The sequence below is a fragment of the Salvia splendens genome, chromosome 1 (assembly GCF_004379255.2).
Source record: "Salvia splendens isolate huo1 chromosome 1, SspV2, whole genome shotgun sequence".
Lineage (NCBI taxonomy): Eukaryota > Viridiplantae > Streptophyta > Magnoliopsida > Lamiales > Lamiaceae > Salvia > Salvia splendens.
In genome coordinates, this window is record NC_056032.1 from 29,289,257 (window position 1) to 29,315,886 (window position 26,630).

General features: G+C 39.4%; 1 protein-coding gene across 5 annotated transcripts; it reads right to left on the reverse strand.

Moving 5' to 3' along the window:
* Positions 1-134: 134 nt before the first annotated feature.
* Positions 135-25,018, reverse strand: LOC121746742. 5 transcript variants are annotated; one of them, XR_006039071.1, is made up of 5 exons: positions 24,671-25,017; positions 24,410-24,586; positions 23,859-23,898; positions 23,679-23,760; positions 135-391 (listed from the first exon to the last, which is right to left on the reverse strand). XR_006039071.1 is itself a non-coding variant. In XM_042140685.1 (5 exons), the coding sequence occupies exons 1-5, from the start codon at positions 24,935-24,937 to the stop codon at positions 381-383; spliced, it is 591 nt and encodes a 196-aa protein (XP_041996619.1). In that variant the 5' UTR covers positions 24,938-25,016; the 3' UTR covers positions 144-380. The 5 variants fall into 5 exon arrangements, 3 of the variants coding, with proteins under 3 accessions (XP_041996619.1, XP_041996612.1, XP_041996605.1); XM_042140685.1 differs by having other exon boundaries at positions 144-391; positions 23,859-23,912; positions 24,671-25,016; XM_042140678.1 differs by lacking the exon at positions 135-391 and adding an exon at positions 12,152-12,192 and having other exon boundaries at positions 23,859-23,912.
* Positions 25,019-26,630: the final 1,612 nt, after the last annotated feature.

Genomic DNA, 26,630 nt, shown 5'->3' on the forward strand with positions numbered 1-26,630 from the left:
ATACATAATGTACACAATCAATCAAATAATGCACAAAGGAATATTACATGAAACTCATTCACCCATGTACACAAGCAGTCAAATAATGCATAATACTTGATAAATAATGTATAATACTTGATACATAATGTACACAATCAATCAAATAATGCACAAAGGAATATTACACGAAACCCATTCACCCATGTACACAAGCAGTCAAATATTGCACAAAGGAATAATACTTGATTAAACCGACTGATCTAGCTTAACCAAAAATCATAATGCACGCCACTGCTTACAATAATGTACAACTACTCCAGGAATTCTAAATGCAAATGCAATAGATTGCTCAGCTGCACCCGGGATTGGTTGAGTTCTTGAAGGTGTGCCTCTTTTCGTCATACTAGATCTGTGAGACGAACGAAAAATCAACAAAAATGTAAAATTTCCTCTACATAATCGCCCAATACACAATTGTATACCAGTAAATAATTACACATTCAATAATAGACAGAACCCTAACCAAAAAGAAAACGCTTTTATAATTAAAGAGAATCGCGACCAAAGCGAGTTTGAAAACAGTAACTTTTTTGGGAAAAAAATTAGTGAATCGACGAGTAGGTGGTGTTGTAGGCTGTCAATATCGGCGATTAACGGTGGGTATTCAGACGAAAATTAATCTTTTTCAACCCTACCTTTTCGTCGCCTTCAACTAGATGGTCGCGCACTACGGGAGTGAGGTTTGGACAGTGAAACGGATGAAAATCGACGCTCCCTGTATATTTTCAGTTGCTTCCAGTGGCGGCTAGGGTTTGGAAAGTGGGGGGAATTTGGGAAGACGATTTGCTGTGATGGATTGAGGGTGAGACGTTTGGAGTGAGAGAGAGAGTGAGTAGATGGAAGGTCGTAGCAAAATCCCACTTAATTTCCGCTCCTTCCATTTTTAGCAGTTTTTGATTCACTGCCGTTTTACTATTTTACCCATATAATGCACAGATTAGGCCTAATAATGCAACACGAGAGCATTTATCAAGTTTTCATCCGGTCTGTCCATCTATCTAATCTAATGGTTCACATGAAGTAGGAACTTAACTCTAAGAGAGCAAAAGGACCTTAACACTCCCATATATATATATATATATATATATATATATATATATGGGAGTGTTATTCTCCTATTCATCCCTTAGATCCTTTATTCTCTTAATATGGGCCGTTAGATCTCATTCATCAACAGTCCAGATGATCTGCATTATTACACTATAATGGTCCATTATTAGTCGGTGTGCATTATTCAACTGAAAATCTGCATTATTACACTATAATGGTGCATTATTAGTCGGTGTGCATTATTCAACTAAAAATCTGCATTATTAAATGACACGTGGCACCAATCTAACCGTCGGATGACAAAATTGTGGGGCTGAGATTAAAAAGAACAAAGAACAAAAGATACAAAAAGGAAATAAATACATCCATATATATATATATAAATATATACATATATATTCAAAATTACTATTTCTAAAATCTAGATGTCACACCTTAGATTTTGAATTCAAAAATTAATATCAACACATTTATATTCTATTTATACCATACTAATCCAACACAGATTTTCGTTCATCGAGACCTCTAATTTCATTTAAGTATAGACTTATAACGCATTTCTTTAACTATTTTTTAATTTATGAAATTTCAGGTCGTTACACATGATCTATCAGCCAATTGAATTAGGACCCTGGTGCTTGCCAACTTCACCCCCTTCAAATGGTTATAGGTCAATAATGGCATAACATTTATGGATGCTCCTAGATCACACATTGCATGCTCAATTTTGACATTATCAATAGTTGTGGGCAAAGTAAACATACCAGAGCCGACTCTCTTTGGTGGAGCTTCTCCAGGACAATAGCCGATGTTATCCTCTCCACCAAAATTTTTCCATCCTCCTTGGCTTTCCCTGCTATAAACTCCTTAATAAATCTCCCGAGTGGTCTACCATTACGGGTTGGAGGAATGGTATGGTGGCATCCAGCTTCCCAAATATGGACAGATAATCCATGGGGTCTTCCTTCTTTCTCTGTCTCACGAAGTGATAAGGGAATGGCTTCTCTCCCTTCAGTACTTCACTCGGAGTTTTGGTGATTTCCTCATAACTTCCTTTCTCTGCCCGGTGGGAGGTTCAATGACTGATTCGGCTCTGTCCTGACCGTTCATCCCACGCAGTTGGTCTCCATTCTTTCAAACCTCACTCGAATTCTTTCCAAGTGGAGCTTGCTCTGTCGCCTGAGGATTTAGTCCTCCCCGTCCCCTTCTCACGATGTCGCCCCCGAATCGGTCTGGCTCTCTTCCTTGAGTCGCAAACTCACTTGAACCGCTTTTAGTACTTGGTTCTCCTACCAACCTCTTCACTTCAGGCTCTCTATATGATGTACCGGACCGAAGCGTGATTTTGCTCACGTTGTCCTTCTCCGGTATATGGACTGTAGATGGAAGCCTCCCTTAGTTCCCCTTCATCTCACTCATAGAATTTACCAGCTGGGATAGTTGTTTGTTTATCATATCCGTATTAGCCTTGTGTTCCTTTTGAGCACTCTGCATCCCTTGCACCACTTCGCTATTGGACTGTAACTCGTTCCTCATGCTTTGTTGAGGTGAGTAGTTCCCCTATCATGTCCTCCATTGACCTTCTTGGCCTGTTAGGGTTCTGGAATTGGTTGGGACCTTGCTGGTGGTGAGGGTTATACTGGCTGTTAGGATTCTGCTAGAAATTTTGGGAGCTAGAGTGGTAGGAAGTGTTTGCTTGGTTTTGGTTAGGTGGGTAGTGGTTGTACTGGTTATATTGGTTCTGTTGGTCTTGGTGGGAATGGTGCTGGTTTTGGAAGTTTTGATTATGCAAGTTTTGGGTATTTTGATTCGGGTGATTGTTCTGGTAGTTTCTGTAGTGGGCGGTACATAGGTGGAGCTCGAGTTTGGATTTTGTGGGCTTTGATTTTTGGGATTGGTTGTGTTGTGGCTTATTTCTTACTGGCTAGTTGGGTTGTAATCTGGGTTCGCAGTGCCACGATATGGGTTTTGATTTTGAGAGAGATTGTACTGGGTTTGGTTTTGGCTCTGGTTCTGGTTTTGGTTTCCCTCTCCCCATCTAAAATTTGGGTGGTCCCTCCATAGCGTATCTCTCTGCCTCCTCGGGTTCCAACTCCCGTTAGGATTCCAATACCCAGCCGCATTAACTTGTGCTATGTTATCCAGATCCTACAGTTGGTCATAGGTAGAATTCTGTCTTCTTGGTTCAGCAACTTGCTTGCTCTGAGCTGGGGAAGATGGTGCATTTTTCTCTATCGCTGTCAAAAGCGCCTTCTCCAGCTTGTCCATTCTCATCTCCAATTTGTCATCCTTTTCTGCTCCTGAGGCACTTGCTACTCCCCTTCTCACATAGGAGTCTCGGGGGTTATCATAAGCCCTCTTCACACTCAAGAGTTTCCCCATGACCTTCTTTGCTTCACTGACCCTTCGTAGAAGGTGTTGTATATCTCTGCCTCTGACATCTGGTGATTGGGACATGAGTCCAGGAGACTCATGTATCTCGCCCAGTAGTCACTCAGAGATTCATCATAATCTTGTCTGGCCCATGATATTTCTTTCTTCAGCGTACTCGTCTTTGTCAAGAGAAAGAACTGATCCAGGAAGGATAGCTTGAAATTAGACCACGTCCTTACGGAGTTGGGCGGCAGTCGCATGAACCAGGTATTCGCCTCTCCCTTCAAAAGGAAGGGTAAGGCCTTCAATCTGTAGTCGCCTTCGCTCGACCCCGTCGCCTTCGCTCGACCCCGCCGGCCGTTTCTGTGCCTTGTAGATTTTACAGAATTCATGAAGGAACTCATAAGGTCCTTCATAGCTTTTTCCATGGAACGTGGGCAACACTGCTATGACATGCGGCTTAACATCACATACTGACTGCACTGGGGTGATAACTATATCTTGCGGAGGTTCTCCATCGGAGTGTGCATTCAACGATCCAATCTCCGGATCACTTTCTATAAGGTCAGCCATCCTTGATAGATCTTCTTCTTGCTTAACTGGTGATACTGGAGCTACTTCCTCTATGGTATCCTTATCCTCATCACTGCTCATGCCTAAGTCAGACAGTGTTGTCGATAGGCCAGAACGAGTGGTGAAAAGTATTGATCTGCGGGAGAGTATTTTCGGCCTCTACTGCTCAAAGTTCGAGTTTCTTCTCACAAACTGAAAAGCAGAAGAAAAGAAAATTTATGAACAATATATACGCCAAAATATCACACACAATCGCATGTAAAAACGCCATTCATCCCCGGCAACGGCGCCATTTGAAAGAGTAGATTTTATGTGCAAGGTCGTGTAATCAATTGATCAGGGAAGGATCCCAAAACCTAGTCGCTGGCACGAGGACCTAAAAACCTATTATCAACACTATACCTCAACCCACTTCTACTGGCTAGTATAGTGGAGCAAGGGTTGAATCCCACAGAGATGGATGAGTGCGAAATGTGATTGAGGTGATAATCTGGAAGGAGTTAGTTAGCTACCACGCTTTGGGTTGAGATCTACCTAGACGCAAAACTTAAGAGGGACCTATACTAGTAAGAAGGTTTCATATCGAGAATAAGTCGAATACATAAAAAGCAGGTTTATCAAGCAGGTTTGAAAAGTGAAAGTTTACTAAAAATGGACAAACAATGACTGCTATGAATATTTGACTGAACTAGCTGACGAACTGCCAGATCTGCAGAAAAGCTGGCGAAAAGCGAAGGACAAAAGGTAAAGTAGCTGAAAAGTGTAAAGTGGTCCACAAATCAGATCTGAGTGTTATCTTCTCCAACAAGTAGGAAACAATTGCAGATAAACAAAAACTCCATAAATAACATCTTGAATCAACACTTTCCATAAATTTAGATCTAAAATTAAAAGCTAAAACGAGAAGATTAAAACTGGAAATCCTAGATTACACAAACTGACTAACATGCAAGGTGTGCCTTCCTAAGTGTGTATCTCCTCTCTCCCTTCATGTGACCTTCTATTTATAGGGTGACTTGTCCTATTTCTTAGGGTTGCCCTCTGATGTGCAAATGTCGCTTTTGCCCTTTTAAATAGTTAGTCTTTTCTAGCAATCCTCTCTTCTCCATCTTGAGCCTTGTGGAATGCATCATGCCCAGTATTGCACCCTTCTGGCGTCCTTTTCACTTGAATCTTTCGGTTTCTCTCTTACTGATTGGTACCCGTTTTCCTACACACTTAAACAACTTTCTAGCAGATAATGCACACTAAACTCATCATACTGACCAGTAACCAAGACCTAGAACGCGACTTACAGCCCGTCGATTAAGTTTCACAAAGCCTTCCACGTGGAACCGATTTTGTACATAGTAGAGAAGGGGCTGCAAATATCCAAATTGACGCAATACTCTATGTGCACAATGCGTCTCGACCATATGCCAAAAATATCAGAAATGTTGCCGATGAACAACATGCTTGCCTCTCAACATACATAGGGATGGGGCAAAGGTCGTTTCACATTCGCTTCTCACATAAACTGTAGAGGAGTAAATATTTTGAATATATAGTTGGAGAGAAAGAAATTATTTATTTATGTAGCATTCTTGGTTTTCATGCATGCGGAAGAATTGATCCCTATAATACTTTGTGCAATGCTGTGGGGACCTTATCATTGAAATAGGTGCACTCCACCTAACAAAAACAATAGAAATAGATACGAAAATATAAATTAGAATGAATAAAATTTAAAATAATAAAATTTTAGAAATACATACAAAACTTACATGGATGCACATGGCTTGTAGTTTGGTTCAGCGATGCTATTTAACATCTAAGGTCGAATAATAAGGAATTTTCTCAAGCTCGCATCTGTTATAATGTCAGAGGGCATCCCACGTCTGTCATCTGACCACATGCAGTTTCACATAAATTATGATATAATATTGCAAAAGTTTCACTACCCCAACTCAACTTACCACACTTATCCGGATCTCAAACAAATTACATATAGAAGATTTGTATCTTATTGTCTGGCCTGTTTGAAGTAAGCAAACCACCTATAACAAGCAAGAAATATACACGAGCTCATCGTAGGTACACAAATGAATCCTCATCATCACCTAGTTCCAATCTGAGATTTTCCGATAGTGTCATAGCCTTCTAGTACGATGCGTTCAATTCATCTTCAGTAGGTTGTACACCAAAAATATCTAAGCAATATCTAGCCCATTGTCCCGAAGATTGTGATGGTTTCTAACCCGTCATAACATCCCCATTCAATTTTAGCCCCCAAAGCTTCTGAACATCTTCTAAAGTTACGGTGGCCTCACCAACAGGTAAGTGAAATGTATGGGTCTCTGGACGACACCGCTCAATCAAGACAGTAATTTGATGGTGATCAATAAATTTTGCTTTCCCGCTTCTTAGCATACCCCCAAAACCCATAAGATCAATGTATTCCAACACTTTCTTATTCATTGGAACATCCCAAATCAATCCTTCATAACATCTACATTTGATGGCCTTGGTTTTCTCTCCGGCCCACATATTACGAGAAATGTGATCATTTTGCAATTACAAGAATGAAGGATCTTGTGGACCACATATAAGATGTTTTTTTTGTAGAACTTGAACTTGATATATTCTACCAAAAATACATCAAATTTTCTTTATAGATATAAATAAAATGGTGCTTAGTGCCGACAATTGTGGGGTGGAATTGCATAATGTAGAGGATAGAAAGAGATGAAGGGCACTCGCGAAACTCAACTATCAAGTGTCAAAAATCACTTGCCCGGCGACCCTCACTCAATTAGGGTTGGCACAGTGCTTCAATGAGCTTTGTGAGGTGCCCCTACTGACGATACTCTTCAATGGATCTTCTCCTATTAAGTGTTCACAGTAGAATTCCTCTCCACTTTGGAGGTGATCATATTTCTTCATGGCTTCAGTACATGGTACCGTTTCTTTGGAACTATACCATAATACATCATATGTTCCCTTGGAACCTTAAATGTACCGTTTACCACCACCTTGAGACTCTATTATTCCCTTTCCAACACTCCCCCTCAAGTTAAGTAACAGGATTACCGATGCTTAACTTGCCAAGCACATCTTGGAAATTCTTCGTGCCCATAGCCTTGGTTAAGATATCTGCTAGCTAATCTCCAGACCGAACGAATGGAAATACCACAATTCAAGCCTCAACGTTTTCCTTGATGAAATGCCGATCAACCTCCATGTGTTTTGTTCTGTCATGTTGGACTGGATTTTCTGAAATACTAATTGCTGCTTTGATGTCACAAAAAAGTTGGTAAGTGTTTGAAGACAATAAGCCCAACTCTTTCATCAACCTTCTCAACCATAATATTTCTGTCAATCCACTTCTTATTCCTCTGAATTTGGCTCCTGCACTTGACAATGCCATGACCTTTTATTTCTTGCTTTTCCACGATACCAGATTCCCACCGATAAACGTAAAGTATCCAGTGGTAAATCTTCTGTCGATTGGATTTCCTGCCCAATCTGCATTTGTGTAACCATGAATTTCCAGATGGTCATTCTTCTTGAACAAAATTCCATGATCAAAGATACCCTTCAGATACCTCACAATCCTCACTGCAGGTTCCATGTGATCGATCTGAAGTTGATGCATAGACTAGCTTACCACACTTACTGCATAAGCTATATCGAGTCTGGTATGAGACATATAGATTAATTTCCCAACCAGCCGTTGATATCTTCCACGATCTGCCAATGTTGATCCCTCAATTATTTGTAAGCTGTGATTCAGAGCTATGGGGGTTTCAGCCAGCTTGTAGTCCACCATTCCCGCTTCTGCCAAAAGATCCATTATGTACTTCTTTTGATTTATGAAGATGCCATGCGGTGACCTCATCACTTCAACTCTCAAGATATACTTTAAATGCACCAAGTCCTTCATTTCAAACTTGGAGGCTAAATTCTTCTTCAGCTTTTCTATTTCCTCTAAGTCGTTTCCAGTAATAATCATGTCATCCACATAATTTATCAAGCAGTTGATCTTTTCTCCTTTTTTCTTTGTGAACAATGTATGATCAGCATTACTTTTGCAGTAATCATATTTCTTCATTGCTTCAGTGAATCTTCCAAACCAGGCCTTCGGAGATTGCTTTAACCCATGTAGAGTTTTCTTCAGTTTGCATACTTCTCCATTCCCAAATTCATCTGAGAATCCCAGGGAAACTTTCTTATACACTTCCTTCGTTAGTTCACCTTGGAGAAAGGCATTGGTCAGGTCAAGCTGATGCAGGGGCCAGTCCTTGTTTGTTGCGATCGATAATAATACTCAAACAGTATTAATCTTGGCTACTGGCGAGAATGTCTCAAAGTAGTGTCTACCCCATATGTCTGTGTGTACCTTTAGTAACCAGGCGAGCTTTGTATAGTTCAATTTTTCCACCAGGTCTCCTTTTATTGTAAACACCCATCTACACCCCATTAGTCTTTCCCCTTCGGGAAGTTGGCACTTCTCCCATGTATTATTTCGTGTCGGTGCCATCATCTCCAACTTCATCACCTCTCTCCAATATTTGTTTTTCCAGGCTTGTTCTACTATTCGAGGAACCTCCTCTTCTTCATATAACGCATCTTCAAATGCATAGACCATTTTTGTGAGGTCTGCCTTGGCAAAATTTTCAACTGAGTATCTTGCTCGAGTACTATTTTCTCAGGGGAGTATCGTTTGGGTGCAAAATCTTCATATAGCATTTATTTCCGTATCATCACTGTTAGTAGAACATGAACTCTCTTGAGGGTTAGTAATGTTTACCTCAGGTGTTGGAGGGGCGATTGGCACGTTGCTTAACTCCACAGGTAGAACTGTTGTGTGTGAAACCTGTTCGGCAACAGGAACAGCTGGCTCGGGTGGATCTTCAGTAAGGGTATTATTGTGTGGCATAGGAAACCAACTAAGTGGGTCACTAGTCTCTACATAATCCTCCCCTTGACTAGTAAGTTGGGTATGGTAAAAGAACTCCGATTCCAAAAAACCACAGGTCATGGTCATGAAGACTTGTTTATTTTTGGGGTCATAACACTTGTATCCCTTTTGATTTATCCCATAACCTATGAAGACACACTTGACTGTACATGGGAAAGTTTGGAACGCCCATGTTTGGGAATGTGTACAAAAACGGAACTTCGGAAGTGAAAGGGCAAAGAAACAAAGGTTAAAGTGGATAGTTCGAAAATTAGGGCCTTGAGTTTCAAAATATTTGTAGGTAGCCTATTCAAAAGGTAAACTGATGTGGCGATAGCTTTAGGCCAAAAATATTCGAGTACTTTAGAATCAAGCAGAATAGATCGAGTAATTTCTATTATAATCCTATTTTTCCTTTCGACGACACCATTTTGTTCTGTGGTATAAGCACAAAATGTTTGATGGATAAGGCCTTTTTCAACAAAAAACTGATTCATTTGAGTATTGACAAATTCCCCCCATTGCCAGATCTCAAAATTCTAATTTTTGTTTGAAACTGTATTTGGATCATGCTATAAAATTCTATAAATTTGCTGAAAACATCAGACTTATTTTTAAGAAAATATACCCACGTCATTCTCGTGCAATCATCAACAAACAGGACAAAATATCTAATCCCACTTCCCCCAATGACGGGAGGAAGACCCCACACATCAAAGTGAATTAAGGAAAACGCAGAATCAACTCTAGTATTGCTGATTTTAAATGAATGTATGTGGCTTTTCGCCAAAACACATGTTTCACAATTTAGCGAATGAAGTTTAGCAAAATGGGGAAATAAAATTTGCAAATAACCAAATGACGGATGCCCTAACCGCCTATACCACAGCCAAGCTTCCTGTTCCGTAGTTCCGTGAGCCAGCATCACCCTGCCAGTTTGAGCTATCTCATCCACATAGTATAGCCCGTGACGCTCAGTGCCATGCCCAATTATCGTCCTCGTCCGAATATCTTGGAGAAAATAGAACTTGGGATGCATTAGAAGAGTACAATTTATTTCTCGTGTAACTTGACTGATAGACATTAATTTCTGAGTCAAAGACGGGACATATAAACAATTTGATACTGTCAAGGTAGGGGATATTTGAACAGTGCTAGCCCCTTCTACACTTGAAATTTCCCCACTAGTTGTTTCCATGTGTGTCCATCTAGATTTATGAATCATTTGAAAATCAGACATATGATATGACATAGTGTCGGTAGCTCCACAATCAAAAATCAATTTCCTATCATTTTCTCTACTTATTTCTCACACTTGACATGAAATAGCAATATCAGGATCATTTTCTAACATAGAGAAACGATTTTGGCAAACAAAAGTATCATGCTTATTTGTTTGGGGCTTATTTTGCAAGGAAATAAGAGAGTATGGGGCATATTTCCTGAATCATTGCACTTTTGGGGATCGGATTGCAAATTAAGAAAAAAAGAAAGGTTTGGGTTTAAAAACCCAAAACCCAAAATTTGCTCTAGCTTTTTCTCCTTGCTCCGCTTTGATCTCCGTCAGCGGTGCTTGAGCAGCCCACCATCCGGGGGTGTTCTTCGACTACCCATTAAGTCCTCTCGCGTAGGCAACCTCTTGGTTGCCTGCCGGAGAGTTTTTGCAAGGTACCGTTTTCCACCACTTTGAGACGTTATGAGATGATTATGGAGGCAACCTCTATTAATCCCTTTCCAACACTCTCAACTTTGGAGGTGATTACGGACCTAAGGTTCCAGATGAGGGAAGACGTTATGAGATGATTATGGAGTATTTCAAGGCAATGCATGGGTTCACGGCAGATGACCAAAAATAGCCAACTTCGTTTGATAGAAATGTATTCTGGAAGGAAACCACTGGGCTGACTGAGAGCATTCAAGCCAACCGGGCTAAGGGCTCAATGATCAGGAACCATGTTTTGAGAATGATCCAAAAGGCATGTGTAGGTCAAACCATTTGTCTGATTACAACAAGGAAACTTGCAAAGGGACGAGCTCTTCCTCTTATGGAGCCTTATTCAGAAGAGGTCGATTAATCTTTCCCACTATATAATTAAACACCTTGAACGGGCATCCAAGAAAGATAAATGAACACTATGTTGTGGATGTGGTGTAGGGTCCGTTGCACTCTATCTGGGAGCGGCCACTGATGACCTTGTCAAGGATATTGGGTATTCCTTAATGGATCTCAATTTTAAAAAAAAGAACGAGATTTATTGCAGTGGACGGACGCTGGTAGGCCTGTAATCGTCAGAGGGATGAAGATTACTACCTTCTTCCGGATGCGCCAAACATGAATGCTAACAATCTAAAGTTTACTGTAAATTGGGCCATGGACTCAGACTCCCATAGAGATGCCAATGAAGCTGGGCCACCTGCTCTCCCATGGCAGTTATATGACCTGAGTTCGTGGTTTGGGGAGAACAACCTTCATGTGGAACTCCTTGAGCACATGATACGGGTCGAACATGCGGGTATTGAAGACGAAGATGAATATGATACTGATGATAAGGTCCCTGCCATGATGCCGACGAGGCCGACATGAACAACACGAGAAGAAGAGGCCGACAGGAGCGAGATGATGAGGACCTCATCATAACCATCATCATCTTTGTTTCCATTGCCCCATGCTCGACCGCTATTGATGCACTATTTTTTAGCACTACAACTGCTTGCAAGTATACAAGGCAGAAATAGTATAGCTAAAGGTCAGTACCCGGATATCGAAAACAGGGAATATAATTGCGACTGGCTATCATATACTAAGTGTCATATAATATCTACAGAAACAAGAGTTTTGGTTTAAGTAAGCAAAAATAAATAAAAAAAATAAAATTAAGCAAGTAAATTAGGCAAAGAGTAGAATTCCATGAATAGTGGTTTCACAAGTATGGTTACACAAAACACAATTATGATACCTTAGCACAGTTCATACTTCAGTAGGACGAGTCACCTAAGTTTTGCCCATGCGGCACAAGCATAGATTATATACACTAGGGGTGTCAATCCTAGATTTGTAACTCTCTAAAACTCCTAAGACCATTGAAAAGTCCTCACTCTCAATTAACAGTGTTGTTTTAAGGGAAGCTAATTGTAGTGTCAACTAAGCCGTTCTAACTCGCCAATCTCCTCTCACGATTATGTAGCAAGTCAATAGATCATCACAGAATGTGTCACTGAAACGTGAAGCAATTATCCAGAACTTAGAATAGAAACGAAGTAAGAACAAAACGGATATCAAAAACTGGAATTATATAAACCAATAAAAGTTACTAACACATCCAAAGAATTCTTATAGTTTAGCTACTCATAGACAAATAGCAAAAACTACAAATTAAATTACAAAACATAAAGAAAAAAGCAAACATAACCCAAGGATGAATTGTTGTGCAATCTGTAGTCTTCTCTTGCCTTGCTCCAATCTACAAGAACGGTGATCGAATGATGGATGGAGGAATTAGGGTTGGAGAATGGAGGGAGGAACCATGAAGGCTCCCCTTTTGGGGGGCTATGAATTGGTGAATATTATGAAATAGGTTATGGGGTATATATAGGCTTAAAAAGGATTTAAACTTGGTAAAAAGTTTCCTCCTAGTAAGAGCAAATATGGAATTTTCGTGCCCCACAGGTTAAGAAAAATATTTGAGCCTCCTAGGTTATAGGCTCAAATATGGACCTATAACACACCCACAACATAGTTTCCCTTTATTTTTCTTGGATGCCCGTTCAAGGTGTTTGATCATATAGTGGACAAGCTCGTCCCTTTGCAAGCTGTCTTGTTGTGATCAGGCAAATGGGTGACCTACACAGGCTTTTTGGATCATTCTCAAACTAGGGTTCTGGATGCTCGAGCCCTTAGCCCGGTTGGCTTGAAAGCTCTTAATCAGCCCAGTGATTGCCCTCCCGAATACATTTCTATCAAACGCATCAGGCTCTTTTTGATCATCTGCCATGAACCTGTGCATTGCCTTAAAATCCTCCATAGTCATCTCATAAGAGTTGTTCCTCATGCGGAATAAGATAGCTCTAATGCTCTGGTCTGTTATCACCTCCAAAGAGGAAAGTGGAGAGGAACTCTAGTGTGGGCACTTGATAGGAGGAGATAGTATTTCGATTGAAGAGTATAGTCAGTAGGCCCATCTCACAAAGCTCATTGAAGCACCGTGCCAACCTTAATGTGAGTAAGGGTAGCCGGGCACGGGAATTTAGACACTCGATAGTCGAGTTTCGCTAGTGCCCTCCATCTCTTTCTCTCCTCGGCGGTATGCAATTCCACCCCACAGTTGTTGGCACTAAGCACCATTTTAGTTAGATCTATAAACAAAATTTGATGTATTTTTTGTAGAATATGTCCAGTTCAAGTTCTAGAAAGAAACATCTCTTGTTTGGTCGACAAGATCCTTCATTCTTGTATTTGCAAAATGATCACATTTATCGTAATGTATGGGTCAGAGTGAAAACCAAGGTTGTCAGCTGTAGACGTTATGAAGGATTGATTTGGGATGTTCCAATGAATAAGAAAGTGTTGGAATAATTGATCTTATGGGTTTTGGGGGTATTCTAAGAAGCGGGAAAGCAAAATTTCTTAATCACCATCAAATTACTATATTGATTGAGCGGTGGCGTCCAGAGACCCATACATTTCACTTACCTGTTGGTGAGGCCACCGTAACTTTAGAAGATGTCCAGAAGCTTTGGGGGCAAAAATTAAGTGGAGATGTTATGACGGGTTAAAAACCATCACAATCTTCGGGACAATGGGCTAGATATTGGTTTGATATTTTTGGTGTACAACCTACTGAAGATGAATTGAACGCATCGTACTAGAAGGCTGTGACACTATTGGAAAATCTAAGATTGGAACTAGGTGATGATGAGGATTCATTTGTGTACCTACGATGAGCTCGTGTATATTTCTTGCTTGTTATAGATGGTTTGCTTGCTTCAAACAGGCCAGACAATAAGATATCATTCTTCTATATGCAATTTTTTGGAGATCCGGATAAATGTGGTAAGTTGAGTTGGGGTAGTGAAACTTTTGCAATATTATATCATAATTTATGTGAAACTGCATGTGGTTAGAGGACATACGTGAGAAACCCTTTGATATTGTTACAGATGTAGGCCAGGAAAAGAATCCCCATTAATCGACCTGAGATGTCGGATAGCATCGCTGAACCAACTACAAGCCATGTGCATCCATGTATGTGTTGTTTGTATTCATTCAAATTTGTATTTTCGTATCTCTTTCTATTGTTTTTTGTTAGGTGGAGTGGACCTACTTCAGTGATAAGGTCCCCTTGCACAGAGTATTATAGGGATCAATTCTCCCGCATGCATGAAAACCAAGTATATTATACAAATAAATTATTTCGTTCTTTCCAACTATGTGTTGAGAGTCAAGCATGTTGGTCATCAGCAACATTTATGATATTTTGGCATATGGTAGAGCCACATTGTGCACATAGAGTATTGCGTCAATTTGGATATTCGCAGCCCCTTCTCAACAACGTACAAAATCGGTTCCACGTGAAAGGCTTTATGAAATTTAATCGACGGGGTAAAGCTGGGAGAAATTGGGTAAAACACCAAAATGAATACATTAAGGGTTAGAACTTGTAACCAAAATATCAATAACCAATGCATACTACCAAATTTAAGGTACTCCCCCAAACTTGACTCAGATTATATATAGCACAAATGTATTCACAAAAGGGTACTATTCACTATCTTAATCGAAACACTGACAGGCAACGTAACATACACAAGAGTAGGAATCACCCCCAAAGTGTTCTTAATCATCACAAACAAACCATATTCCACCATTTAGGCACAAAACTATACTTTGAAACATATGTGATGCACATTTCCATCGTACAACTTGTTCTAAGCCATTAAAGATCACAATAAATCAACCATAATCACCCTCCAAAACATTCACAAACTACAAATCATCTCCCAAAAATCTAATTCACCACAATTCATGACAATGTAAGCCAAAACCACACATTATCACCCTCCTTTAGTGAAAATTTAAATCTTTAAATCCTGAATTATCATTAACATGGGAATTCAAAACCATTCAAATGTCATCAACATCAAAGACCATATTTACACTCGTTCAAAGCTTTGTTTCAGTGGTCCAACCTTACTCGAATAATGTCATTGGGGCCAGTCTTAGCTCGTGTAGACAAATAAAGCATGTTTATCCGCTTCTCCACCAAGTAGCTTAATTAACATTTTGCCCAACAACAATTTCTTTATATGCACCATGTGCCAACTTGGCCACCTCCCTCTTTTGCTCCCCCACACTTAGTTCATCCCCAAACTAAAACAACCATTTGGGATAACAAAGTCCACGGGGAAGATAAAATCATTGACCCTCACCAATACATTCTCGAGGATTCCAGTGGGGAACTTGACGGATTTATCCGCCATTTGAAGGGTGATAGTAGTCGGCTTCAAGACACCAAATTTCAACTTTCGGAATAAGCTTAAGGGTTGATGCTTGCCCCAAGTCACACAATCTTTTAGTTTTCCTATCATTTCCGATCACACAAGAAATGGTGAAGCTCCCTGGATCTTTCAATTTTGCTGGCATCTTTTGTTGGATGATTGCACTACAGCTATCGATCAAGCTAACCGTTTGATAATCAACCAACATCTTCTTAGACACAATCTCCTTTAAAAACTTGAGATACCCGGGCATTTTTGGAAGAGCCTCAATGAGAGGTATGTTGAGGTGCACCCTCATGAAAATGTCAAGAATCTTTGTGAATTTTTAATCCTCGGGTTGAACTTCAGTTGGCCTATAGGTGATTGCATCTCTATCTTCTCTTCTTTCGCCTATTCTTCGGGTAACTCCTTAGCTTCTTTCTCGGGCATAGCGAGATTTGCATAGCTTGTCTAACTTCCCAAATAGATTGCCTTGCACTCCTTCGGGTTTGGAATGGTGGTACTTGGAAATACCCTGGTTGATGTATTTGTCCCTGATTAACTCACCTCTACTAGAAGATTTTGGGATGTTGGGCACATTGGCCGTCCTACTTGGCATAGTCAATCCGGGAAGTGGAGGTGGTTGAATGGTATTGTTCGGGTTCTCATATGAGAAATAGGGATGTGCATTGAAAGGTGGGCGGTTGGCTTGATAATTACCACCCCATTGTTAGGGCGATAATTGTAGAATTTCTTTGATTTCCTCCTTGGTTTTCTGATTGATGCACATAATTAACGATAGGTACCTCTCTGTTGGGTACCTCTCCCAAGCTAAGGTTATCCACCTAGTGGTTTAGCATCATCATTTGTTGAGTAAGAAGATTAAATGCATTTGAATCCATGGTCGAGACTACCTTCATAAAACCATCTCGACCCGAGCTCCATCCCTTGCTCGTATATATGCAAGCCTCCCAAGCATCTTCTTGCATTGATCAACCCCCTTTTCCAAGAATGACCCTCGAGAGCCAAAGTTTTGTTGACTTGTCATGAAGTCCGAGCATCCACTGTAGAAGATGCTCACTTGATGGCCCAGAGATAAACCATGGTTGGGATAATTTTTTCAACAAACCATTGAATCTTTCCCGTGCTTTGAACATCGACTCTTGGCTCTTCATACTAAAGTGGGAGATCTCTGCCTAGAGCTTAGAAGGAACAACCTCTCTAGGAACTTTTGTTCCATTGTAGTTAAGTCATTTTCTTATTCAACAAAATATAGTGGGCATTGATTTCAGGGGCCCTTTTCCTCCATCTAATTGGCGTGGACTATGTATCGAGGTGGGTGGAAGTCATTTTTACCCAAACCAATGATTCAAAGGTGGTGATCAAATTTGTCCAAAAAGCATATTCATGTGATCCGGCGCACCACGAGCTATTTTAAATGATGGGGGCTCCCATTTTCGAAATAGGTGGCTAGAGGCAGCCTTAGCAAGACATGGAGTGAAGCATCGGGTGACAACTCCTTATCACCCATAAGCTAATGGTCAAACTGGGTTGACCAATAAGGAGAAGGGATGAGAAAGAGACTCAATTCCACTAGACACCCAAACTTATATTCGAAATAGGTGGCTAGAGGCAGCCTTAGCAAGGCATGGAGTGAAGCATCGGGTGACAACTCCTTATCACCCATAAGCTAATGGTCAAACTGAGTTGACCAATAAGGAGAAGGGAGGAGAAAGAGACTCAATTCCACTAGACACCCAAACTTATATTCCAAGCCAAGGCAAGGATAAGTTTGAAAGAGTGTGAAATTGGGGCGGACCTCTACTAATATGACGGGTGATGAGCCGGCCGTCAACTGACCAAGAAGTTGGCTAGTAAAGGATTATGATTTGGAATTATGTTCAAGATTAAGATAAAGCTAACGTCCTCTCCTATTAATACTATAACCACTAAGAAGATTCAAGGAGACTGCGAGCAAGTTTTGTAAACATATTACATAGTTGATGAAAAATCACACAAATTTTTTTTTCTTTTTTTTTAGAAAACATATGGTTTTAATCCTCACAAGGTACTTTTTGGCAAAAGACAAAACAACGAGAAATTCACTTTAGACAAATCACGATTAGGAAACACAAGTTACTTAGCTAAATCAATAAGTTTTCGCAAACATTTTTAACCACATTTCATCATATGCAACTCATCCAACAAACATGCTTAGTTCATCTTGCAATATCACTCAATTTCCATTCAATTTCATCCAAGGGAGTTCACAAACAACAAAAAGCATACAAAAAGAAAAACACCAAAAATAAGAGAGTTCACCCACACAGAATGCCATCATATCAGTTTAGAGTGTACATACCATGATCACTCAAATCACCACGAATTACATAACGGGGAGTCACAAAATAGGGAGAAAGGAAGAGAAAGAGACCCAATTTCACTAGACACCCCCAAAACTTATTCAAAGCCAATGCAAGGATAAGTTTGAAAGAGTGTGGAATTGGGGAGGACCTCTACTGATCTGGCGGGTGATGAGGCGGCCGCTAGCTGGCCATGAAGTCCTTTTGTTGCTGCAAAAAAGTGGCCCATCTTTCATCGTACTAGGTGTAGAAATTCCTAAATGGGGCATAGATGCTCGACCATTGATCACTGCTCTGTTAGCGCCACTGAGCCCACTGAGCTCCATTGTCTTCTCTCACCTTTTGTTCATTCAGCTCCACGATGTCTAGTCTGTTGTTGATCACGGTGTTATCCTCCTCAAGTCTATCCTCGGGGTTTCTCCGTCCTAAGGTGCTTGGCCCGGCCCCATCTTCTCTTTGTTCATTCAGCTCCACGATGTCTAGTCTGTTGTTGATCACGGTGTTATCCTCCTCAAGTCTATCCTCGGGGTTTCTCCGTCCTAAGGTGCTTGGCCCGGCCCCATCTTCTCTTTGTTGGGTCGGTGCGTATTCATTCTCATCTTCTTCTCCTTCGTCATCACTTGAGATCGAGCTCACATTCACATTCCCCGGGGTTTTATGTTGTCATTCGGCGGTGTACAGGATTGTTCATTAACTAGTTCTCCCTTTAATCCGACTCGTTGACATAGGTGTTGTCGGGGTCGGGGGAAAATGATCATCTGCCTTTCGCTTCAAGTAGACCTGGCCGCGCCTATCTGAGACGATCACATAAGTTCTCTTCAGGAAAGTTATGTCCAACAATAGGGTTGAAGACGTGCCATGATCACCGATGTCGAATTCCAAACCTCCCAGTGGTAGATTACCTCCCCCGTGAACCAAAATATTTTCTTAAACTGTGCCATCGGCATGTTAAACATTCTTCATATGTAAGGTGATGGACACGATCCCTTTTCTGGGTTTGTTCACCTTTAGTGTAGACAGGAACTCTAGGGTGAGCCGCTGATATAAGGGATTCCTCTGTGCCAAGAACAAGCCTGAGAGTTGTCTTTCTTCGCACAACTCATTGAAGCATTGCTCGATCCCAAGCTGACGGAGTGTAAAAAGGGTATGGGTCTAGACACTTGGTAGGGAAACTTTGCTAGAACAATCCACTTCTTCTTCTCTGTGGATTCCTCTGTACCAAGAACAAGCCTGAGAGTTGTCTTTCTTCGCACAACTCATTGAAGCGTTGCTCGATCCCAAGCTGACGGAGTGTGAAAAGGGTATGGGTCTAGACACTTGGTAGGGAAACTTTGCGAGAACAATCCACTTCTTCTTCTCTGTTGTAGTAAGGGTAACTCCGTTGAGATAGGGAACCATGATGCACAAGTAGTACCTAATAATTGGGTGTTTTTCGACCATAAAATGCCTGGCTCCAGAGAAAACGCCCGGGTTGGAGCCCGAGCCAGGTGTTTTTGCATTCAATTGCCAAGGTTAGAACGAAGCTAATACTTACTACTGCAGCAGAGAAGAAGAAGTGGATTGTTCTCGCAAAGTTTCCCTACCAAGTGGCTACACACCCATGCCCTTTCACACTCCGTCAGCTTGGGATCGAGCAATGCTTCAATGAGTTGTGTGAAGAAGGACAACTCTCTGGCTTGTTCTTGGCACAGAGGAATCCCCCATATTAGCGGCTCACCCTAGAGTTCCTTTGTACACTGAAGGTGAACAAACCCAGAAAAGAGATCGTGTCCATCACCTTCTAGATGACGAATGCAAGATATGACGCGCCGATGGCACAGTTTAAGGAAATATTTCGGTTCATGGGGGAGGTGACCAAAATGCCGTTTGACTTCAGTCATCGTACATACAAATTTCGGAAGGACATACCAACGAAAAAAGGTTTTGTGCCAACAAAGCAAAAGGTTCTTTTATTAGGAACTTTGTCTTGCGTATCCTTCAGAAGGCATGTTTATTACCCCTTTGCCCGTGTAGAGCACGTAAGTATAACCAGGGATGAGTTCTTTCTATTATGGCAGATTTGTACAAACAGCCACCCTAGAACTTAGGCCAATTAATGATCAAACATCTAGAGCGGTCCACGAAGAAGATGAAAGGCACATTGTGTGTTGGTGCAGTGGTATCTACCATAGCACTCCACCTGGGAGTGCCAGTCAGAGGTTTGGAAGCCGACATTGGCGACCATGGCATGTCTTCAACCCTGTTGTTGGACATTACCTTCCTGAAGAGAACTTATGTGATCGTCTCAGATAGGCGCGGCTAGGTCTACTTGAAGCGAAAGGTGGATAATCATTTTCCCCAGACCCCGACAACACTAATGTCAACGAGCTAGATCGAATGGAGAACTAGTTAATGAAGAGTCCAGTTCACCGCCGAATCACAACAAAAAACCCTGGGGAATATGAATGTGAGCTCGAGCTCAAGTGATGACGAAGGAAAAGAAGAGGATGATGAGGATGAAGAGGAGAATGAAGACGCACCGACCCATCAAAGAAAAGATGAGGCCGGGCTAAGCACCTTACGATGGAGAAACCGCGAGGATAGACTTGAGGAGAATATCACCGCGATCAACAGCGTGGAACATCATCGTAAGGTGCGAGAGGACAATGGGCTCAGGGCACCACAGAGCAGTGATCAATGGCCGAGCATCAATGCCCAGTTAGGGAATTTCTGTACCCAGTATGATGAAAAATGTGTCACTTTTGTGTAGCAACAACATGACTTCATGGCCAGCTAGCGGCCGCCTCATCACCCGCCAGATCAGTAGAGGTCCGCCCCAATTCCACACTCTTTCAAACTTATCATTGCCTTGACTTTGAATAAGTTTTGGGGGTGTCTAGTGAAATTGTGTCTCTTTCTCTTCCTTTCTCCCGATTATGTAATTCTTGGTGATTTGAGTGATCATGGCATGTACTCTAAACTAATATGACGACATTCTGTGTGGGTGTTAGTAGTATAGTTATCTTTTTATTTTTGGTGTTTTTCTTTTTGTATGTTTTTTGTTGTTTGTGAACTCCATTGGATGAAATTGAATGGGAATTGGGTGATATTGCAAGATGAACTAAGCATGTTTGTTGGATGAGTTGCCTATGATGAAATGTGGTTAAAAATGTTTGCGAAAACTTTGCTCGTTACTTTGTCTTTTGCCAAAAAGTACCTTGTGAGGATTAAGACCATATCTTTTCTAAAAAAAAGAAAAAAATCTGTGTGATTTTTCATCAACTACGTAATATGTTTCTAGAACTTGCTCGCAGTCTCCTTGAATCTTCTTAGTTGTTATAGTAGTAATAGAAGATGACATTAGCCTTATCTTAATCTTGAATATAATTGCAAATCATAATCCTTTACTAGCCAACTTTTTGGTCAGTTGGTGGCCGCCTCATCACCCGCCAGATTAGTAGAGGTCCACCTCAATTCCATACTCTTTCAAACTTATCCTTTATCTTGGCTTAGAATATAAGTTTGGGTGTTTAGTGGAATTAAGACTCGTTCTCCTCCCTTCTCTATTGGCCAACTCAGTTTGACCATTAGTCTGTGGGTGATAAGAAGTTGTCACCCAATGCTTCACTCCATGCCTTGCTAAGACTGCCTCTAGCCACCTATTTCGAAAATGGGAGCCCCCATCATTTATAATATAGTCTGTGGTGCGCTGAATCGCATGAATATGTTGTTTTTTAACAAATTTGATCACCACCTTTGAATCATAGTACGTCAACAATATGTATTGGAACGCAATTAGATGGAGGAAAAAGGGCCCAAGAAATCAATGTCCACTATATTTTGTTAAATAAGAAAATGACTCAACTACAATGGAACAATTCAAAAAGAATTACGACTCAACTACGGAGGGACGAATAAAGTAATTTTTAGATTTTCTTTAAATAAGAAAAGACAAGGGATAAGTTATCAGTGTAAATGGTTGTATTTATGTGCTTATATGCTGAATGAATTATTATAATTGCACTTGCATCTTTTTAGGGGTGTTCGGTTTGCAAGATTGTATCCCGGATTATATATGTAGTATGTTTAGTTTATGAGATTCAATCCCACAATTCAATCCTAAATGGATAATCATGGGATAATTAGTCATAACTAACCCCCATGACTAAAATAATCTCACAACTCAATCCTAGATTGTATCTTAGTATTATTTTATCTAAGAAAGCGAACACCACCTTAAGAGATTAGAAAATACTCCCTCCGTCCCACTTTCCTTTTTCATCTATCCTAACCAAGATGACCCATTTCTTATTTAGGAAATATTGAAAATACTCAATTATCTTTTTACTTTCTTACTTTATTCATCTCTCCTACTTTTAAAGACCCAATAACTTTTTCTCTCTCTTACTTTTTGCATCTCTCCTACTTTAAACATCAAATGTCTCTTATTTTATTTATCTTTCCTATTTTTAAACACTTTAAAATTTGCATGCATAAAATCTCGTGTCATTCCAAGAAGGGATCATCTTCCTTGGGACGGATGGAGTATAAAATTATATATCGTCTCTGTCTCTGTAAAAAGATTTTATGTGTGAAGTTATCTTGCAACTTGAGAAGATACTTGGATGTTAGAATCCATAAGACATATTTACTACTGTCTTTGTTCCATAGTACTGGAGTCATTTTGTCATTTTGGTACGTTCCATAGTAGTGGAGTCATTTCTCTTTTAGTAAAAGTCAACACATTTCTTCTCACTTACATTACTCTCTCTTACTTTATTCTCTCTTCATCTCTCACCCCTTTTCATTTCCTATTTTTTTTTATTTAACTCACTTAACACAATTTTTCTTAAATTATGTGCCGAAAAGAAGCGTTTCTATTACCACAGAATGGAGGGAGTAAGATGGTGACCTTATAGAAGTTAAAAGAAGTTAAAGTTATGCATAGATTCAATTGGACTTGAAAGTTAAAGAGAATGTTAGAGCATCTCCTATGGCGCCCCTCCGGTAGGACGTCCGGTCGGACACCGGGAAGGGCGACGGGACGTCCGCCGTTGGGAGGTCGGAGGTCGGATACGGACGTCCCGTGAGGACGTCGGGTGTCCTCGGACGTCCCGGGGACGGGCGGGTGGACGGGCGCCACTGTGGCGAAGGTCGGACGTCCCGGTCGGACGTCCGATATTTGATTTTTTTTTTATTTTTTTATTTTTAAATTCTATATATACGGCTCGTTGAACTTCATTTCATTTGCACCACTTGTGTTAACAAGTTTCTCTCTTCTTTTACTACAAATTTCATTTCTACTTAATGGAGAACGATAGGAACTCCCCGGCCACGAACGAGTCGCAGACTCCGGCGTTTCCCATAGATCTGGAGGGAAACGTTAGCGGAAGTGCGTCAACGGTTCCGGGAATGTCGGGGATGGGTGGGATGGGTGGAATGGGTGGAATGGGTGGGATGATGTCCCCTTATATGTACAATTGGATGGGTGGTATGGGGGGTATGACCCCAAATATGATGATGTCGGGTATGGGGATGGGGGGCGACGAGGACAGTGCGGAGTGAGCCGGGGATGTTGGACTATGTATTTTTTTTTTCATGATTATGTATTTTTCTTTTTTTCCTAAATTTGTTTTTTTTTTTTATGTTTTATGACTTTGTATGTTTGCCCTTTTCAAGTATTTCCCGTAATTTTTCCGTATTTTGCTTTTCTCAATATGTAGAGTTGTTTTCTCATTGTAAATCCAGGGTTCGGCATCTCACCTATACGTAGTTTCACATCGTATCGAATTTGGAAACGATTCCTCATGCTCATCTCTTTTATATTTGTAAATACGCGTGTCCAGTTCATAACAAAAAAGAACACCATGGGTGTGGGGGATTACCTGGTGTGAGGGATGGAAATTCAGGTGGCAGGATGAAACTCCAATTGCTATTTCTCTTACTGCTTGCTTTATTTGTACTTGACTGGGGATGGTGTGTAAATAAAAAGATGTGAGATACTTCTACTTCCACCATGTCTATTCTTTCTCATTCTACCAGAGGCAGGGAGTTGTGGGGAATACCTCACTGCACCGGGAGCTTACTCTCAGTCTCAGGTTATAACTGCGAGAGTGTTGCTATTCCATGGTTCAGTGGTGAAGTGTGGGAGTATTAAAATGGGGTGTATCATGTTACATGGTTATATCGTCAACAAAAGTATACGCCCGATAATACAAAGATTCAACTAGAATTCACTACAAAAACAGGCATCAAATTTATCCCAGAACAAGTACTACAAAACACAATCAATCATGAGAGTAAGATAAAGAAAAGTACGAAAAGGGGATAAATTTATTAGACTTAAAACAAAAATATTAGGCAGAATGTGAATAAACAAAGGTGGAAAATGAATTGAGCAAATCCATAGTAGTCCCGAAATATTCTACTATATCAATGATATTTTCTTTTTAAATAAATATTTTCTCTTTCAAGTACATGATACATATCATAAAATCTTCCCACTATCCTGAAAACTCTTGAAAAATAACCTGAAAAATATCATTGTATTTCATTTACAATACCAAAAAAAAAAAGAGAAAAGGCTAAACAGATTCAATAAATCAGATTAAATTACCTTGAAAAGTTGGTGCAAGAAATCAGCATAATTCCAAATCACCCAAACAAAATTCCACAAAAATCTTGTACGGATATAAGATCGCAGCAGCAAAATGAGGAAACAGCTCACCACCGCGAAAAGCAGAAACCAAAACCAAAACCAAACTCCAAATTTTCTTCTCCCAAACCAACAATTCTACAAACCAAAGAAGAAAAATCAATAACTGACACACATCGCAAGACGAAATTGAAACTAAAAATGAGGCGAAATCAGTGTTACCTCTCGATCTAGCCAGATCTTGGAACGGGATCGCTTGCGGCGAAAACAGTTGAACATCCGAAGGAATTTGAGATCTGGAAATTTTCGTTTAAGCGAAAATGCAGATTGGGGTTTAGATTCGAACTCGAATGTATAGCGGCGGAGCTTGAACCTGAGTTTGCAAATAGGCAAGATTTTGGAATAATTGAAATCGAAAATGAAATTGAATCGCTTTGCTCTGGCTCTGAAGCGGAGCGTCCATGGCCGCAGTTGATCTGCTTGTTTCATCGGCTATGCCAAAATGCGATGACGAAATTACATTTATTGCCTTGTCTCAACAAATTAGCCGTTTTAATTTCGAGTGGGAGAAATTTGTTATCAATAGCTAAATGGGCTGATAAATATTTTAAAATGTAAAACAAAATATATACGGCCCATTTAATCCTATGGCCATCAAAACAAGGCTTATCTAGATTTCTTACCATTTTTTGACGTCTATAAAAATAAAATAATACAACAATACGTTATTAGTATTATTTTAAAATTTTATGGTTTTGATTTCTTTTTCTTGGTGATTTATGTACATAAATATATATTTATTAAAAAATCTATAGAAATAAAGAAAACATGACCATAATTTAATTTTTTTATCTTCTTTTTCTTAGAGTAGATAAATATTTTTTATTCAGCATCTTAATATGCTAATTAAAAATAAATTATATGTGTATAAATTTGGACATATATTGTAGGAGATAAAAAAAATTGTAATTTTCATATTTTAAGATTATGCAATTTTTCATAAAAGAGGGGTACTAGGTATATACATTACTCCCTTCATCTCAACTAAGTTGAATCATATTTCTTTTTGGATTGTCCCAACAAAGTTGAGTCATTTCCTTTTTTGACAAAAAATAAAATATCTAATTACTTTTACTTTACACCATCACCTACGTCACTCTCCTTATCTCTCCTACTTTTTTACTCTCCCCTATTTTATTTTATTATCATTTAACTCATTTTAACATAATTTATTAATTTCTATGTCTAAAAGAAGTGATCCAACATAGTTGCAATGGAGAGAGCATGAGATTTTGGGTATACTTGATTCTGAATACCCGAATGGTAACGTATTAGTCAATAGTCAATTAATTAATCTCTTAAACTTTGACTTAGATTATATTTTTCTAATTGTGTTATCTGCTTATAAACATATGAACTTTCAATATTTTCTGATATTTTTCTTAAATTTTTATTTTTGAATGTAAATACATGAATTTTAATTTTTTTTAATTTTTCATCTGACAAAGAATTCCGATCAAATTAAAGCTGATGTATAGTACACTTTCCATATTACTACGTATGTGGCTAAAGGATTCAAATCAATATGACATGTTATTAGTTTGCAAATAAACGAACATTCAACATTTTCTTATTTTTGCCGAAACTTTACTTTTTCTAATTTAAATACATAAACTATGAAACTTTTTTTTTATTTTTTTCCTATCAAAAAATTTTAATCATAGTAAAATTATTTTGTGAATTTCCCTAGTTTTATCCTTTTTCTAAATTTTTATTTTTAATTGTTTTACACAATAAATAATTTAAATTATATTGAACTATGTATAATATCAATGATTTATTTTTGCGATTTAACATGACTATATACAAATTCACATAAATTTTATTTTGATTATATAATTTTCTTTATTTATTGATACATTTTTTAAAATTTTAATAAATTACTATTTTAAAAAGTTCGCTCTTCACATAGTATATTTTAATAAATATAAATTAATATACATGTCTAAATTTTAAAAGTATTGGACATTAAATGATTTAGAGAAAATATATTGTTAGTGGAAAAATAAAAAAATTCTAAAAGTTCACATATTTTGCTTTAGGTTGTTGTGCTCAACAAGCATAGGATTCACGAGGAATCAACATCATTTTCGTCAAAATATGTTGTAAAATTGCAAACAGC

What these genes read in the sequence shown, in the direction of transcription:
- LOC121746742 (XM_042140671.1), bottom strand. Translation starts at nt 24,937, where the DNA reads ATGAAACAAGCAGATCAACTGCGGCCATGGACGCTCCGCTTCAGAGCC. An exon ending in AGATCTGGCTAGATCGAGAG is followed by an intron (nt 24,587 to 24,670) that starts GTAACACTGATT and finishes TTTGGTTTGTAG; the next exon opens with AATTGTTGGTTTGGGAGAAG. An exon ending in TAAGCTCCCGGTGCAGTGAG is followed by an intron (nt 23,761 to 23,858) that starts GTATTCCCCACA and finishes CACCATCCCCAG; the next exon opens with TCAAGTACAAATAAAGCAAG.